Raw genomic sequence first — 13,045 nt, forward strand, 5'->3', positions numbered from 1 at the left:
TGCCCTGCCAATCAGTGTCATTGTAAGGAACTTATTCGGCCATATAGACGCAGGTACAATTAGTGCAGGAGGGAGTGTCGGCGGCTGGTTTCAGTGGCGCCGCCGCCCCCTCAGAGAGGCAGCCTCTGCCTCTCTGAGGGGGTGGCGGTGCCACTGAATCCAGTCGCCTGTGGCTTCATGGTCGGTGAGGCCCTGACTGTCTGACACTGATTGTTTGGGCGGCCAGCAGGTGGCTCACTGTTCACCAGCCCATCTGGCATTTGCCAGAACTGTCAGATGTCCAGTCCAACCCTCGGCATGGGCCACTATTATCTTATGGAAAATCGATCCCTCGCTTTGCTCACCCAATGCTTTCATGGGTGCAAAAGGTAATTCAAATTGCAAGCTTCATTGGACAAGGAGCTGATATGAATACTTTTAAAAGGGAAACTCCTTCAGACTCCCTAATGAACAATATTCCATCCCAATCGTTGGCTACACAGCAGTCTATATGTGAACAGTACTCTCCAGCACCAGAGAGGGTTCAAGCTAGCCACTGCTCCTTATTGCTGGAGTGGGGTAACATGATAAGTAAGCTCTTGTTTTCTTAAAGAGGCTCTGTCACCAGATTTTGCAACCCCTATCTGCTATTGCAGCAGATAGGCGCTGCAATGTAGATTACAGTAACGTTTTTATTTTTAAAAAACGAGCATTTTTGGCCAAGTTATGACCATTTTTGTAGTTATGCAAATGAGGGTTGCAAAAGTTCAAGTGGGTGTGTTTAAAAGTAAAAGTCCAAGCGGGCGTGTATTATGTGCGTACATCGGGGCATTTTTAATACTTTTACTAGCTGGGCGCTCTGATGAGAAGTATCATCCACTTCTCTTCAGAACGCCCAGCTTCTGGCAGTGCAGACACAGCGTGTTCTCGAGAGATCACGCTGTGACGTCACTCACAGGTCCTGCATCGTGTCAGACGAGCGAGGACACCGGCACCTGAGGCTTCAGTTGATTCTGCAGCAGCATCAGCGTTAGCAGGTAAGTCGATGTAGCTACTTACCTGCAAACGCTGATGCTGCTGCAGAATCAACTGTAGCCTCTGGTGCCGGTGTCCTCGCTCGTCTGACACGATGCAGGACCTGTGAGTGACGACACAGCGTGATCTCTCGAGAACACGGCTGTGTCTGCACTGCCAGAAGCTGGGCGTTCTGAAGAGAAGTGGATGATACTTCTCATCAGAACACCCAGCTAGTAAAAGTAGTAAACACGCCCCGATGTACGCACATAATACACGCCCAGTTGTACTTTTGCAAGCCTCATTTGCATAACTACAAAAATGGTCATAACTTGGCCAAAAATGCTCGTTTTTTAAAAATAAAAACGTTACTGTAATCTACATTGCAGCGCCTATCTGCTGCAATAGCAGATAGGGGTTGCAAAATCTGGTGACAGAGCCTCTTTAAACATTCTCTTTTGGAGCAGGCAAGAGCATTTTTTTCTTTGTATAGGGTGCTGCTCTATAAATAGAGTATATCAATAATACTGAATTATAGCAAAATCATCTAAAGGATCCAAACCAGCATAATTTATAATTGGTCTCAAAGTGGGTGCACTTCCTTTGTAAGTATAAAGACTCTAAGCCTATTAACACTGACAAAGAGGAAATTGTCTTTCTTACTTCCTATGAGGATTTACTATACTGAGATATAGCTATTAATTTCCCCAAGGACTACATTTTTCATACATGAAACTGGACAGTAAAAGAGGTAATTGCCACTCCCTATATTATTTTATTTGTATAGAATTTAACATTATCTGCTCATTATTTTGCATATTATGCAAATGTTTGATATTTTACAAGACTGAGCCTCTGCTGCGTCGGGAAGCTCCAGTGATAACTGTTTATATATGAATAGTGACGTCACTGGAGCCTCCGATGCATAGGTTTAACAGAGCCCTGTGATGGATGCTATACAGTGGCATCCGTCACTCATAGGCCCCTATTTACGGATACTGCACGGTATACATTTTTTGTGCGATCCGCCAGGATAGAAAAGCGCAGTCTACTACGCTGTTCCATCGTCCAATGAAAAGGTATATTGACGTATACCAGCCCGATGGAGACCAAAAAGAGACTTGTTTAGCGTCCCTCTGGCTAATGGAGCTCTATGGAAACGTTTACCATGTACGTCAGGAGCTATCTCAATGTACACACTTAATGTAGGGCATAAACAAGATGTGCACAGAATCTAAATCCGACATATCCCGAGTTGTGTGGCGCGAGATGTTAAACAAACATATAAAAGAGCCTTATTCCTCCGACGGATGCCTTGGACGGATGACATACGTCAGCTATTCATTGCCCATATACTCCCATATTAAAAAACATTTAACGTATACTGGATGGCTGTGACAGATGCCATCCGTCGGCCGTCCATCTCTTATAGACTCCCATTTTAGAAAAATGTATACGTTAACATAGAATTTTTTAATGGATGGCGCGAGATTGTATTGAATTATTATCATGACAAAATATATAACTAAAAAGCATTGAAAGAAAAGATAAGGGTGGGCTGATCTGTACATAACAGATAAGACTTCTTTGTATAATTGCTGTAACTGTTGTCAGGGAGAGCTTGGAGCCTCATGTATCACAAACTAAACATTACTACCGACACAATCATATCACTTAATAGCCAATACCATGGCTTCATGCAAACTACAGTACATAATACAGTGAGGCATGCCTGATTCTGTGTCCACGACTTCTCTTCTAGCCGTACAGTAGATAACTATGAAGAATAGGATTTTTTTTTGGTCATTGTCACCCAGGGTCTGTACATGGCTGTATACATGACATTACTAGCACTATTAGAGGTTCCTTATTCACATTGCGTGCGGTTGCGACTCTGCAAAAGTCTTACACATAGCCTGTCAGGACTCGCTTCTGAGATTGGGCTTGAATGTCTAGGCGTGACTTCACGAGGGAGTTTCTATACTGCAGCCTCCCATTTACTTACATTACACAGAACAGCATGCATTGAACATTTCTCATCCCAATAGACGGCACTGGGACATTTAAAAACATTGCAGCTTTATAGCTCCCCCCAAGGTCTCTCGAGAAGTTGGTGGTCTGTTCAGAAAACATCAGGGATTAAAAATAAATCCTTGTTATTACTCGTACAGACACCCCCAGAACTGTCTTATTAAATTGTGACTCTTATTTGTAGGAAAAAGATTGTTCACCTACAGAAGAAATATGAAAAAGTCTATCAGGAAAATGTTCCAGCCGGCAGGGGAGAAGGACAATGGGCTATATGATGGGGTCGCCCTGGACTCTGACTCCAGTACCTCTATTCTAGACGATCCACAGCTTATATTCAAGGTATGTATATTTACAGTACTGTATAGATGTATTTATATCTAGAGGCACACTCAAACAGTGATCTATTACTGCCAAGCTAAAATGAACATGAAACTCTCAGCACACATTATTATCAAATTGTATAAGGGGACTTGCTTAACTGTAACATGAGCACAAGGCTGCATGGCATCACGACACAGAACCCGCAGAAGCCGCAGCCCAGAGGCTAATGTGATTTTCATACCACTGTCCTGCCCTATTATTAGATACCTCCCTCTCATATATCAGTAAATCACATAAGGATACACATTCCCCTAAAAGATACATTCACCGAATACGAAGCTACATAAAATAAACACAGTACTATTATCTATATTTTCTTTAATTACAGGGATAGGGTGAGTTTTTTGTATAAGGGTTTGTCCACACATAGCGGAATTGCTGTGTATTTTCCATCCGGAATTGCAGATGGAAAATATGCAGCAGAATACAGTAGCAGCAAAGTGGGTGAGATTTAACAAATCTCATTCACACGCTAAATAAAAATTCTGAGCAGAAATTTACCGGCGGTGCGTATCTTTTGGACCGCTGCATGTCAATTCCTACTGCGGAAAGTGGACTGAATTGCTGCGTTTTTCAAAGGAGATGTCATCAATACGCACCATTTTGTGCAGTAAAAAAAAGCCGGAAATGATGCGTTTTTTTTCTGCAGCGGAATGTCCGCTATTTTCAACAGAATTATGGCAGAAATTTTCTGCATCAATTCCGTTACGTATGGATAAGCCCTTAGGCACATGCGATTGTTGCAGATTTTCAGTGCGGAAACTCATGTTGAAAATTCGCAACAAAGTACAGTACAATGCAATGCAATGGAATGAGGTTTTACAAAACCCATTCACACGCTGAGCCCGGTTGAACATATGGCACAGGCTAGAAACATTGCCAGTTTGGACTTGGTGCCGTTTTCCACACTTGAATATAAAATAAAAGTTAATGCATGAGTTGCACAGACTGCGTCTGCAAAGCCCAACCCACTTTGTCCGACATATTCAGACATGTTCGAAAAAGTGCCGCAGGGTGTTCATAAATATGATGTTTACCCTGAACACTATTTTTCAATGCATGTTTAACAGAGAACTGATGTCTAGTGTGTACTCTACTGAACAATGTGCTTGTGTTGGAGAAAGCCATGTGCACACGTGACTGTTATAGGGCACGTTCCATAGTTTTAAGTATAGTATCTGTTTCAGCATACACTAGAGTGATTTTCAATATGAAGCTAGAGCTATACATGGAATAACACATTCTCCTCCAGAGTTCTGGTTTGTTTTTTATCGTTTCCCTGTTTGCAGGGCTGTTTTGAATGAGTTCCAATGTGAGTCACTTACCACGTGTTTCATTCTTTCTACTATTGTGCAGTCTTTAGTAACGCACTCTGATTATAGAAATCATACTTCTGCCCAGTGTCTTACTTCTTCTAGTTGAAGACCTTTAATTGTTTTGTACTGTATGTTTATTTGTGATTTTGTGCTCTCTCCTGTCCACTTAATTTCACCACTATGAGCCTGTTATATGCTGCATGTTTCCTTTGGGGTACCCATTTTTTTAAAGGGTTCTCTGACTCTATACATACAGAGCTAGTTGTAACCTAGGAATGATCAATAATACGTGTGTAGCTGAACTAAGCGTGCCCTATTATAGTGAAATATTGTGGTTCTGTGTTAGGGGTCGGAGTCTTTCCAGCAACTATTTTGTTTAATTTAAAGCGCACCTAACTTTTCAGGAGACTTTTCAGAATTATGCTCTCATAGGTGTGTACGTGAGGAATAACATCATTTGTGGGCATTACATGACTTGTATTCTGCATTATTTAGCAGTTTTCCCCTCTGCAGGCTCTATTTCAAATCTCAGTTGTCTCTGAGCTAGTGGGCAGAGCCTACCGGCTATCATGTCTTCTATACGCTTCACACATAGAAAAGAGGGAAATCCTGCTCTCCTGTCTCCATCCATCGCATATTTAGAAACAGCAGCAGCATGGAGGAGGTTATACCGCAGTAATGATCAGTGTAGCCGAGAATCCAGCACTGGGGTGACCTAGAACTTTTACCAACAGCCTGTGTCTTTCTCTCTGCTACTGCTTCCTCTCTTTGCTCACCCCTCCCCACTCTATAGACTTGTATGGGCAGCGTGTCTGTCTTTGATTCACTTTCTCGCTCTGCTCCCTCCTCCTGCTCCATAGACTTCTACGGGCAGGCAGTGTAGAGACACACCCCCACTTTGTGCAGTTCCTCTGTAACAGGGGACGGAATTTGCTTGACAAGAGTGGTGGACAGCGGATTACAGGAAGAGAGACACCTAGTGGTAGTAACTTCATGCATAATTTGCAAGAACAAAATAACTACATTTTAACAGTAACTAAATTGCAAAATTGATCTATATCAGGTATACTTTTAGATTAGCATAAGTGGTTCGAAAAGGTAATGTCCATTTAAAGCGACCCTCCGGTCTCTGGACAACATTTTAAATATGATGGTGTATATGGGGTAATCTTACCTAGTGCCCTCCAGTTGTGCCACTCTGCCGTGGATCCGCCGTTTCAGGGTCCCCTCTGTGCTGTCCCAAAATGGCTGCAACGCTTCTCAGACTACGAGTCTGAGACACTCCCACTGTTCTCTGAATGGCCGGAGCTGCTCACCTCTAGACTAGACAAAGTCTGAGAAGCACTGTGGTCATTTTGAGACAACACAGAGGGGAGATTAAGGGTATATTCACACAGCTTATTTTCGGCCGTAAACGGACGAAAAACGGCCGAAGTATCGGGAGCAGAATGCCTCCAAACATCTGCCCATTGATTTCAATAGGAAAAACGGCCTTCTGTTCCGACGGGCTAATTTTTTACGTGGCCGTTTTTCCCTTGAAAACAGCTCTGAAATTTTTTTCTAAGCGTGTGAATATACCCTAATTCATATACCCAATCACATTTATAATGTTGTTCTGAGACCAGAGGGTCACTTTAAGTACTGCTCATCTCTTTTAACCTTACCTATATACAGCTCTAGAAAACCTTTTCAAATAAACAGCAAGCAATACCAGAAAGTGCATGATTGTTATGCAAATGGATATTTACATCACACTCTCTAGGGGAACCTTATTTTGGCTCAGTACGGAGAAGTAATTACACTAGTGTGCAAGCGGTCTAAGGGCTTATTCAGACCTGATTTTCACGCGCGTCGCACGGACCTATATTAGTCTATGGGGCAGTGCAGACAGTTGCGTGATTTTTACGCAGCGTGAGTCCGCTGCAAAAACGTCACGACATGTCCGTTCTCTGGGCGTATTTCGCGCATCACGCACCCATTGAAATCAATGGGTGCGTGAAAATCACGCATGCCACACGGAAGCACTTCCGTGGGACGAGCGTGATTCGCGCAACAGCTGTCAAATTATGAATGTAAACAGAAAAGCACCACATGCTTTGCTGTTTACAAACATCCAAAAGGAGTGTCATAATGATGGCGGCTGCGCGAAAAGCACTCAGCCGCGCATCATACGGGGCTGACACACGGAGCTGTCAAGTGCCTTTTGCGCGCGCAAAACGCACACGCTCGTGTGAATCCGGCCTTATATTGTATTTTTTAATCAAAATATCGTGTTCATGCCTTTTTGAAGCGAAGATAGCAGCAGATGACACAACAGTAAGGCTGGGTTCACACGACCTATTTTCAGACGTAAACGAGGCGTATTATGCCTCGTTTTACGTCTGAAAATAGGGCTACAATACGTCGGCAAACATCTGCCCATTCATTTGAATGGGTTTGCCGACGTACTGTGCCGACGACCTGTAATTTACGCGTCGTCGTTTGACAGCTGTCAAATGACGACGCGTAAATTCACAGCCTCGTCAAAAGAAGTGCAGGACACTTCTTGGGACGTTTTTGGAGCCGTTTTCTCATAGACCCTATTGAAAACAGAACCAAAAACGGCCGAAAAAACGGCGCGAAAAGGCGCGAAAAACGCTGCGAAAAACGTGAGTTGCTCAAAAAACGTCTGAAAATCAGGTGCTGTTTTCCCTTGAAAACAGCTCCGTATTTTCAGATGTTTTTGGCTCAGCGTGTGAACATACCCTTAGAGATACTGAATGTTTGCATATACTGTATATGAAATAAATGGTCATCATGATTCTTATTATAATTCAGCATATTCAAGAGGGAAGTTTGTGCCGCGTCCGGAGTTTCATATTAAAAAACCCTTCAAGTCTGATGGCTAGAGATGACGCTGAAGCCACACCACTTCATTATGCTTCAAAATGTGGACACTTGGAGCTTATGTTAATGATTATCAATGAGGCTTCCGATGAAGGTAAGATATATCCTCTAATTATCTTGTGCACATTGTCTGATGTATGACATTGCTACAAGGCAGAGAACAAAGACCCTATTTTATCTCCTTCCCTTAGCTTCACACACAGCCTTTATACATGAATGGTAATCATCTAGGTCCAGAAATAATTTAACCCCTTACGTACCAAGCCTATTTTTGTTTTTTGGTTATCGTTTTTTCCTCCCCATCTTTTAAAAGCCATAACTTTATTTCTCCAACAACGTATCCTTATGAGTGGTAGCCTTTTAAAATACCATGTAATACACCATATAGTGTACTCAAAAATTTAAAAAAATCTTTGCGGGTGGAATAGTAAAAAACATTTGTAAAAGAAAAAAACATTGTTTTTGGGTTTGTTTTTTACGGCGTTCCCCATGTGGTAAAAACGACATGTTAACTAAAATAAATAAAATAGATAAATAAAAACAATTAGATAAATAAATGTGTTTTCTGTCTGCATATGCTGATGCCCATAACAATTTTTCTGTCGAAGGAGCTATGTAAGGGCTTGTTTTGTGCGGGGCAAGCTATAGTTTTTCTTAGTATCATTTTGTCACTATTTATTCTATTTTTTTAGGGGGAGGTGAGGTGACCAAAAAACAGCAATTCTGGCTGTTTAAATTTTCTTTCCGCCATTCACCGTGCCTTTGGCAGGGCTTATTTGGAGAACCAAGATGGTAGAAGAACCCTTTAGTGGCAACTGCAAGAAACTATACTGTCTGCATGATATCTAGTGGAATCTATGCTATTATTACTACAGTTCTGAAGGCCAAAGAAGGTCCAATGTGCTACTAGATGGGTGTCTCTAAGGAAGTGGCCATTCAGTTTATGTTGAGACATACAGATGCAGCCAAGTTTATCTTGACTCTGATAACTTGCTGCAGCGTGATAACATGCAACAAAAGCCATTGAAAAGTCATTGAAAAAGTTATAGTTTATTGACACTGTGTATTTAATGCGTTAAAAATCAAGATAAAGATGGCTACATCTGAGTGTTTCTCATATTTCACCCACACGCTCCCATTAAAATAAAAAGCATATACCATGCGGTAGACGTTTTTTGTGGGATGCCCCTGTATTGAAAATTAAGGTTGACCTATTCACTTTAATGGAGCTGAGCTGCAATACCAAATAGAACCCATGGACAGGTGTGGCACTGTTTTTGAAAGAAAGCAGTCATGTTTTTCTAATCCTGGACAACCCCTTTAAGGGTATGTTCACACGGCCTATTTACGGACGTAAATCGGGCGTTTTTGCCCCGAATTACGCCCGAAAATAGCGCCTCAATAGCGCTGACAAACATCTGCCCATTGAAAGCAATGGGCAGACGTTTGTCTGTTCACACGAGGCGTATATTTACGCGCCGCTGTCAAAAGACGGCGCGTAAATAGACGCCCGCGTCAAAGAAGTGACCTGTCACTTCTTTGGCCGTAATTAGAGCCGTTATTCATTGACTCCAATGAATAGCAGTGCTAATTACGCCCGTAATTGACGCGGCGTTCAAGCGCCTGCACATGCCGGTACGGCTGAAATTACGGGGATGTTTTCAGGCTGAAACATCCCCGTAATTTCAGCCGTTACGGACACCCTCGTGTGAACATACCCTAACTGTTTAACACAAATTCCACTTTCAGCATTGGCTGTTTTATGAGGGAAATATGACTTTGTAATAGGAAATTCAGCTGAGCAGATTTTCACAGATTTTCTCAACTCTACTAATCATAATTAATTGTCTATGGTACTAGTAGGATCAGATTAAATTGGAATTTATTCTATGCATATGCAAAAAATGCACCAGAAATGTTTACAATGGTGAGACCTATTTATCACGTGGATTATTATTCCCATCATTTCACATATATGCATTAATGTCCCTTTGCTGTTGATCATCCCGAAAGTTTAAAAAATATTAGAACGCTCGCAGGTGCCAATCCTTAGGGCTCATTCACTACCTATTTTAAGAAGTAATGGAGGCGATTTACGCCTCGAATTACGTCTGAAAAAAACGGCTCCAATACGTCGGCAAACATCTGCCCATTACTTTCAATGGGCTTTACGATGTTCTGTGCCGACAACCTGTCATTTTACGCGTCGCTGTCAAAAGACGGTACGTAAAATTACAGCCTCGTCAAAAGAAGTGCAGGACACTTCTTGGGACGTTTTTGGAGCCGTTTTCTCATAGACTCCAATGAAAACAGCTCCAAAAACGGCCGTAAAAAACGCTGCGAAAATGGTGCGAAAAACGCAGCGAAAAATGCGAGTTGCTCAAAAAACTTCTGAAAATCAGGGGCTGTTTTCCCTTGAAAAAAGCTCCGTTTTTTTAGACTTTTTTGTTAAGCGTGTGAACATACCCTTTTACTCGTTCGTGTGCTGTGCGTTGAAATCAATAGCAGCAGGCGGACCCATTCATTTCAATGGGGCTATTCAGACATGCAGGAGTTTTCACGCAGCGAGTGTTCGTTGTATGAAACTCACTGCATGTCCTATATTGGTGTGATAGTCTCCCATTGAAGTCAATGGGTGCGTGAAAACCACGGACAGCACATGGACGTCATCTGCGTGCTGTCCGTGTTTTACGCATCAGTTACATAGAAAAGCAGAGAAATATTTTTTTTTAAAAAGGAAGTGCTTGCACAGACGTGAAAAACGTACGACACACGCAAAGCGCACTGATGCCTATACGAACACACATTTCATGAAATGTAGAAAAAGCGCTGAATTTTTTACAAGCGCAAATCGGACACTCAAGTCAGAATCTAGCCTAACTATACGTTATATGCAGTACCTTAGACCAGCCGTGCCAATATTAATATCGGGGCATAATCTATGTGTTTTAACTTTTTATGGGCAGGGTAAGGGTGTACATGGCTGATTAGTTTAGCCCAACAGCGGGCACCTTAGTTTGGGTTCCCACAGTGCAGATTTTGCATGTGTTTTTTTTTACCCAAACCAGGAATAACTAAACACAAGAAATGTATAAAGAAAGGCCTTAATGGGCTGCAAAATCTGCAGCAAATCTGCACTGTGGGAACCCAACCTTATAGGGTGTATCTGTTGCATCACAGCATGTGCGGACTGTTTAACCCCTTCCCGCAAAATCACGTACAGTTACGTGAAGGAGATAGAGCTAGCTCAGGAGCTGAACCAGCGCCATCACCGCTGGGTGCCAGCTGTATGTTACAGCTGGCACCCTCATGTAACGGCCGGGACCGGATCTAGCCGCCGATCCAGCCGATTAACCCCTCACATGCTGCGTTCAATAGAGATCGCAGCATGTGAGGAGTTTTTAGCCACCGGCACCCCAGCAACGTGATCGCTGGGTTGCCGGTGGATGAAAAGGCGATCGGAGGCCTAACACTTACCTCCCAGTCTGCCAGCAACGGAAGCCTCCTATGCCCCGCTCGCCGGCGGGGCCTAAAAGGCTTCCGGTACCATCGGCAAGATGACGCCGACTCAGCTTCCGGCGTCATCAGCAGTGGGTGTCCGCTGTATGTTACAGCGGACACCCCGATGTATCGGCAGGAACCGGAGCTAGCTCCGATTCCTGCCATCAAGCCCTTCGATGCAGCGATCCAATGCGATCGCTGCATCTTAGCAGTTTATAGCAAATCGGCAGCCTGCCTTAGCGGTTTATAGCAAATCGGCAGCCTGCCATGCGATGGCAAGGCTGGCAACTGTTACTATGGCAACAGGAGGCCTAACAATGGCCTCCTGTCTGCCATTACGGGAGCCGATTAGGGCCCGCCCAGAGGCGGAGCCTCATCGACTTGCTGTCAGTGAACAACTGACAGTTCCAATACATTGCACTACATAGGTAGTGCAATGTATTAGAACTTCAAACAAACAGTTGAATCTTCAAGTCACCTAGTGGGACTAAAGAAAAGTGTAAAAAAAAGTGTAAAAAAAATTAAAATAAAAGTTGTAAAAATACAATAAAAGTTTAACCCATTAAGGACACATCCTGTTTTGGCCTTCAGGACACAGCCGATTTTTTCAAATCTGACATGTGGTAATAACTCCGGAACGCTTTTACCTATCCAAGCGATTCTGAGATTGTTTTTTCGTGACATATTGTACTTGATGTTAGTGAAAAAAAATGGTCGATAAATTCAGTATTTATTTGTGAAAAACACCAAAATTTAGAGAAAATTTGTGAAAATTAGCATTTTTCTTCATTTAAATGTATATGCTTGTAAGACAGTTAGTAATACCACACAAAATAGTTACTAGTTAACATCCCCCATATGTCTACTTTATGTTTGCTTCGTTTTTTGAACGCCCTTTTATTTTTATAGGACGTTACAAGGCTTAGAACTTTAGCAGCAATTTTTCACATTTTCAAGAAAATTTCAAAAGGCCATTTTTACAGGGACCAGTTCAGTTCTGAAGTGGCTTTGAAGGCCTTATGTACTAGATAGACCCCATAAATCACCCCATTTTAAAAACTGCACCCCTCAAAGTATTCAAAACAGCATTCAAAAAGTTTCTTAACCCTTTAGGCGTTTCACAGGAATTAAAGCAAAATAGACGTGAAATGTACTAATTTAATTTTTTTTTGCCAAAATTAATTTGTGATAAAAAAAATTTGTACCACAGAAGGTTTTAGCCAAGAATTGCAACTCAAAATGTATTACCCTGATTCTACAGTTTTTAGAAATATCCCACATGTGGCCCTAGTGTCCTCTTGGACTGAAACACGGACCTCAGAAGCAAAGGAGCACCTAGAGGATTTTGGGGCCTCCTTTTTTTAGATTATATTTTAGACACCATGTCAGGTTTGAAGAGGTCTTGTGGTGCCCAAACAGTGGAGAGCCCCCAAAAGTGACACTACACCCCTCAGGGAATTTATCGAGGGGTATAGTTAGCATTTTAACCCCACAGGTTTTCTGCTAAAATTATTGGAAATAGTCTGTAAAATTGAAAGTCCACCTTTTTTCTGAAAAAACGTAGACATTTTTAATTTTTACTAGGAATAAAGGAGAAAAAGAACCACAAAATTTGTAAAGCAACTTCTCCCGATTACGGGAATACCGCATATGTGGTAAGAAACCGCTGTTTGGACCCACGGCAGGGCTCAGAAGGGAAACAGCGCCATTTGGATTTTGGAGCACAGATTTTGCTGGAATGATTTTCGGTGCCGTGTCGCGTTTGCAACGTCCTGGAGGTACCAAAACAGTGGAAACCCCCCAAAAGCAACCCCATTTTAGAAAGTACACCCCTCAAGGAATTTTCCTAGGGGTATAGTGAGCATTTTGACCCCACAGGTTATTTGCAGAATTTAGTGGAATAGTGGAATTTGGCCATGAATATGAAAATCAACTTT

The 13,045-nt window shown here is 42.4% G+C and overlaps 1 protein-coding gene across 2 annotated transcripts in view; it reads left to right on the top strand.

Moving 5' to 3' along the window:
* Positions 1–3,237: 3,237 nt before the first annotated feature.
* TRPA1 (transient receptor potential cation channel subfamily A member 1) overlaps positions 3,238–13,045 on the top strand; it is a 100,226-nt gene continuing 90,418 nt past the window's right edge. For both annotated transcript variants that reach the window (XM_075828227.1, XM_075828226.1), the window contains exons 1-2: positions 3,238–3,363; positions 7,539–7,701. In XM_075828227.1, the coding sequence (XP_075684342.1) occupies positions 3,238–3,363; positions 7,539–7,701 (289 nt within the window). The remainder of the gene's footprint in view (positions 3,364–7,538; positions 7,702–13,045) is intronic.

Source organism: Rhinoderma darwinii, chromosome 5, assembly GCF_050947455.1.
Source record: "Rhinoderma darwinii isolate aRhiDar2 chromosome 5, aRhiDar2.hap1, whole genome shotgun sequence".
Classification (NCBI taxonomy): domain Eukaryota; kingdom Metazoa; phylum Chordata; class Amphibia; order Anura; family Rhinodermatidae; genus Rhinoderma; species Rhinoderma darwinii.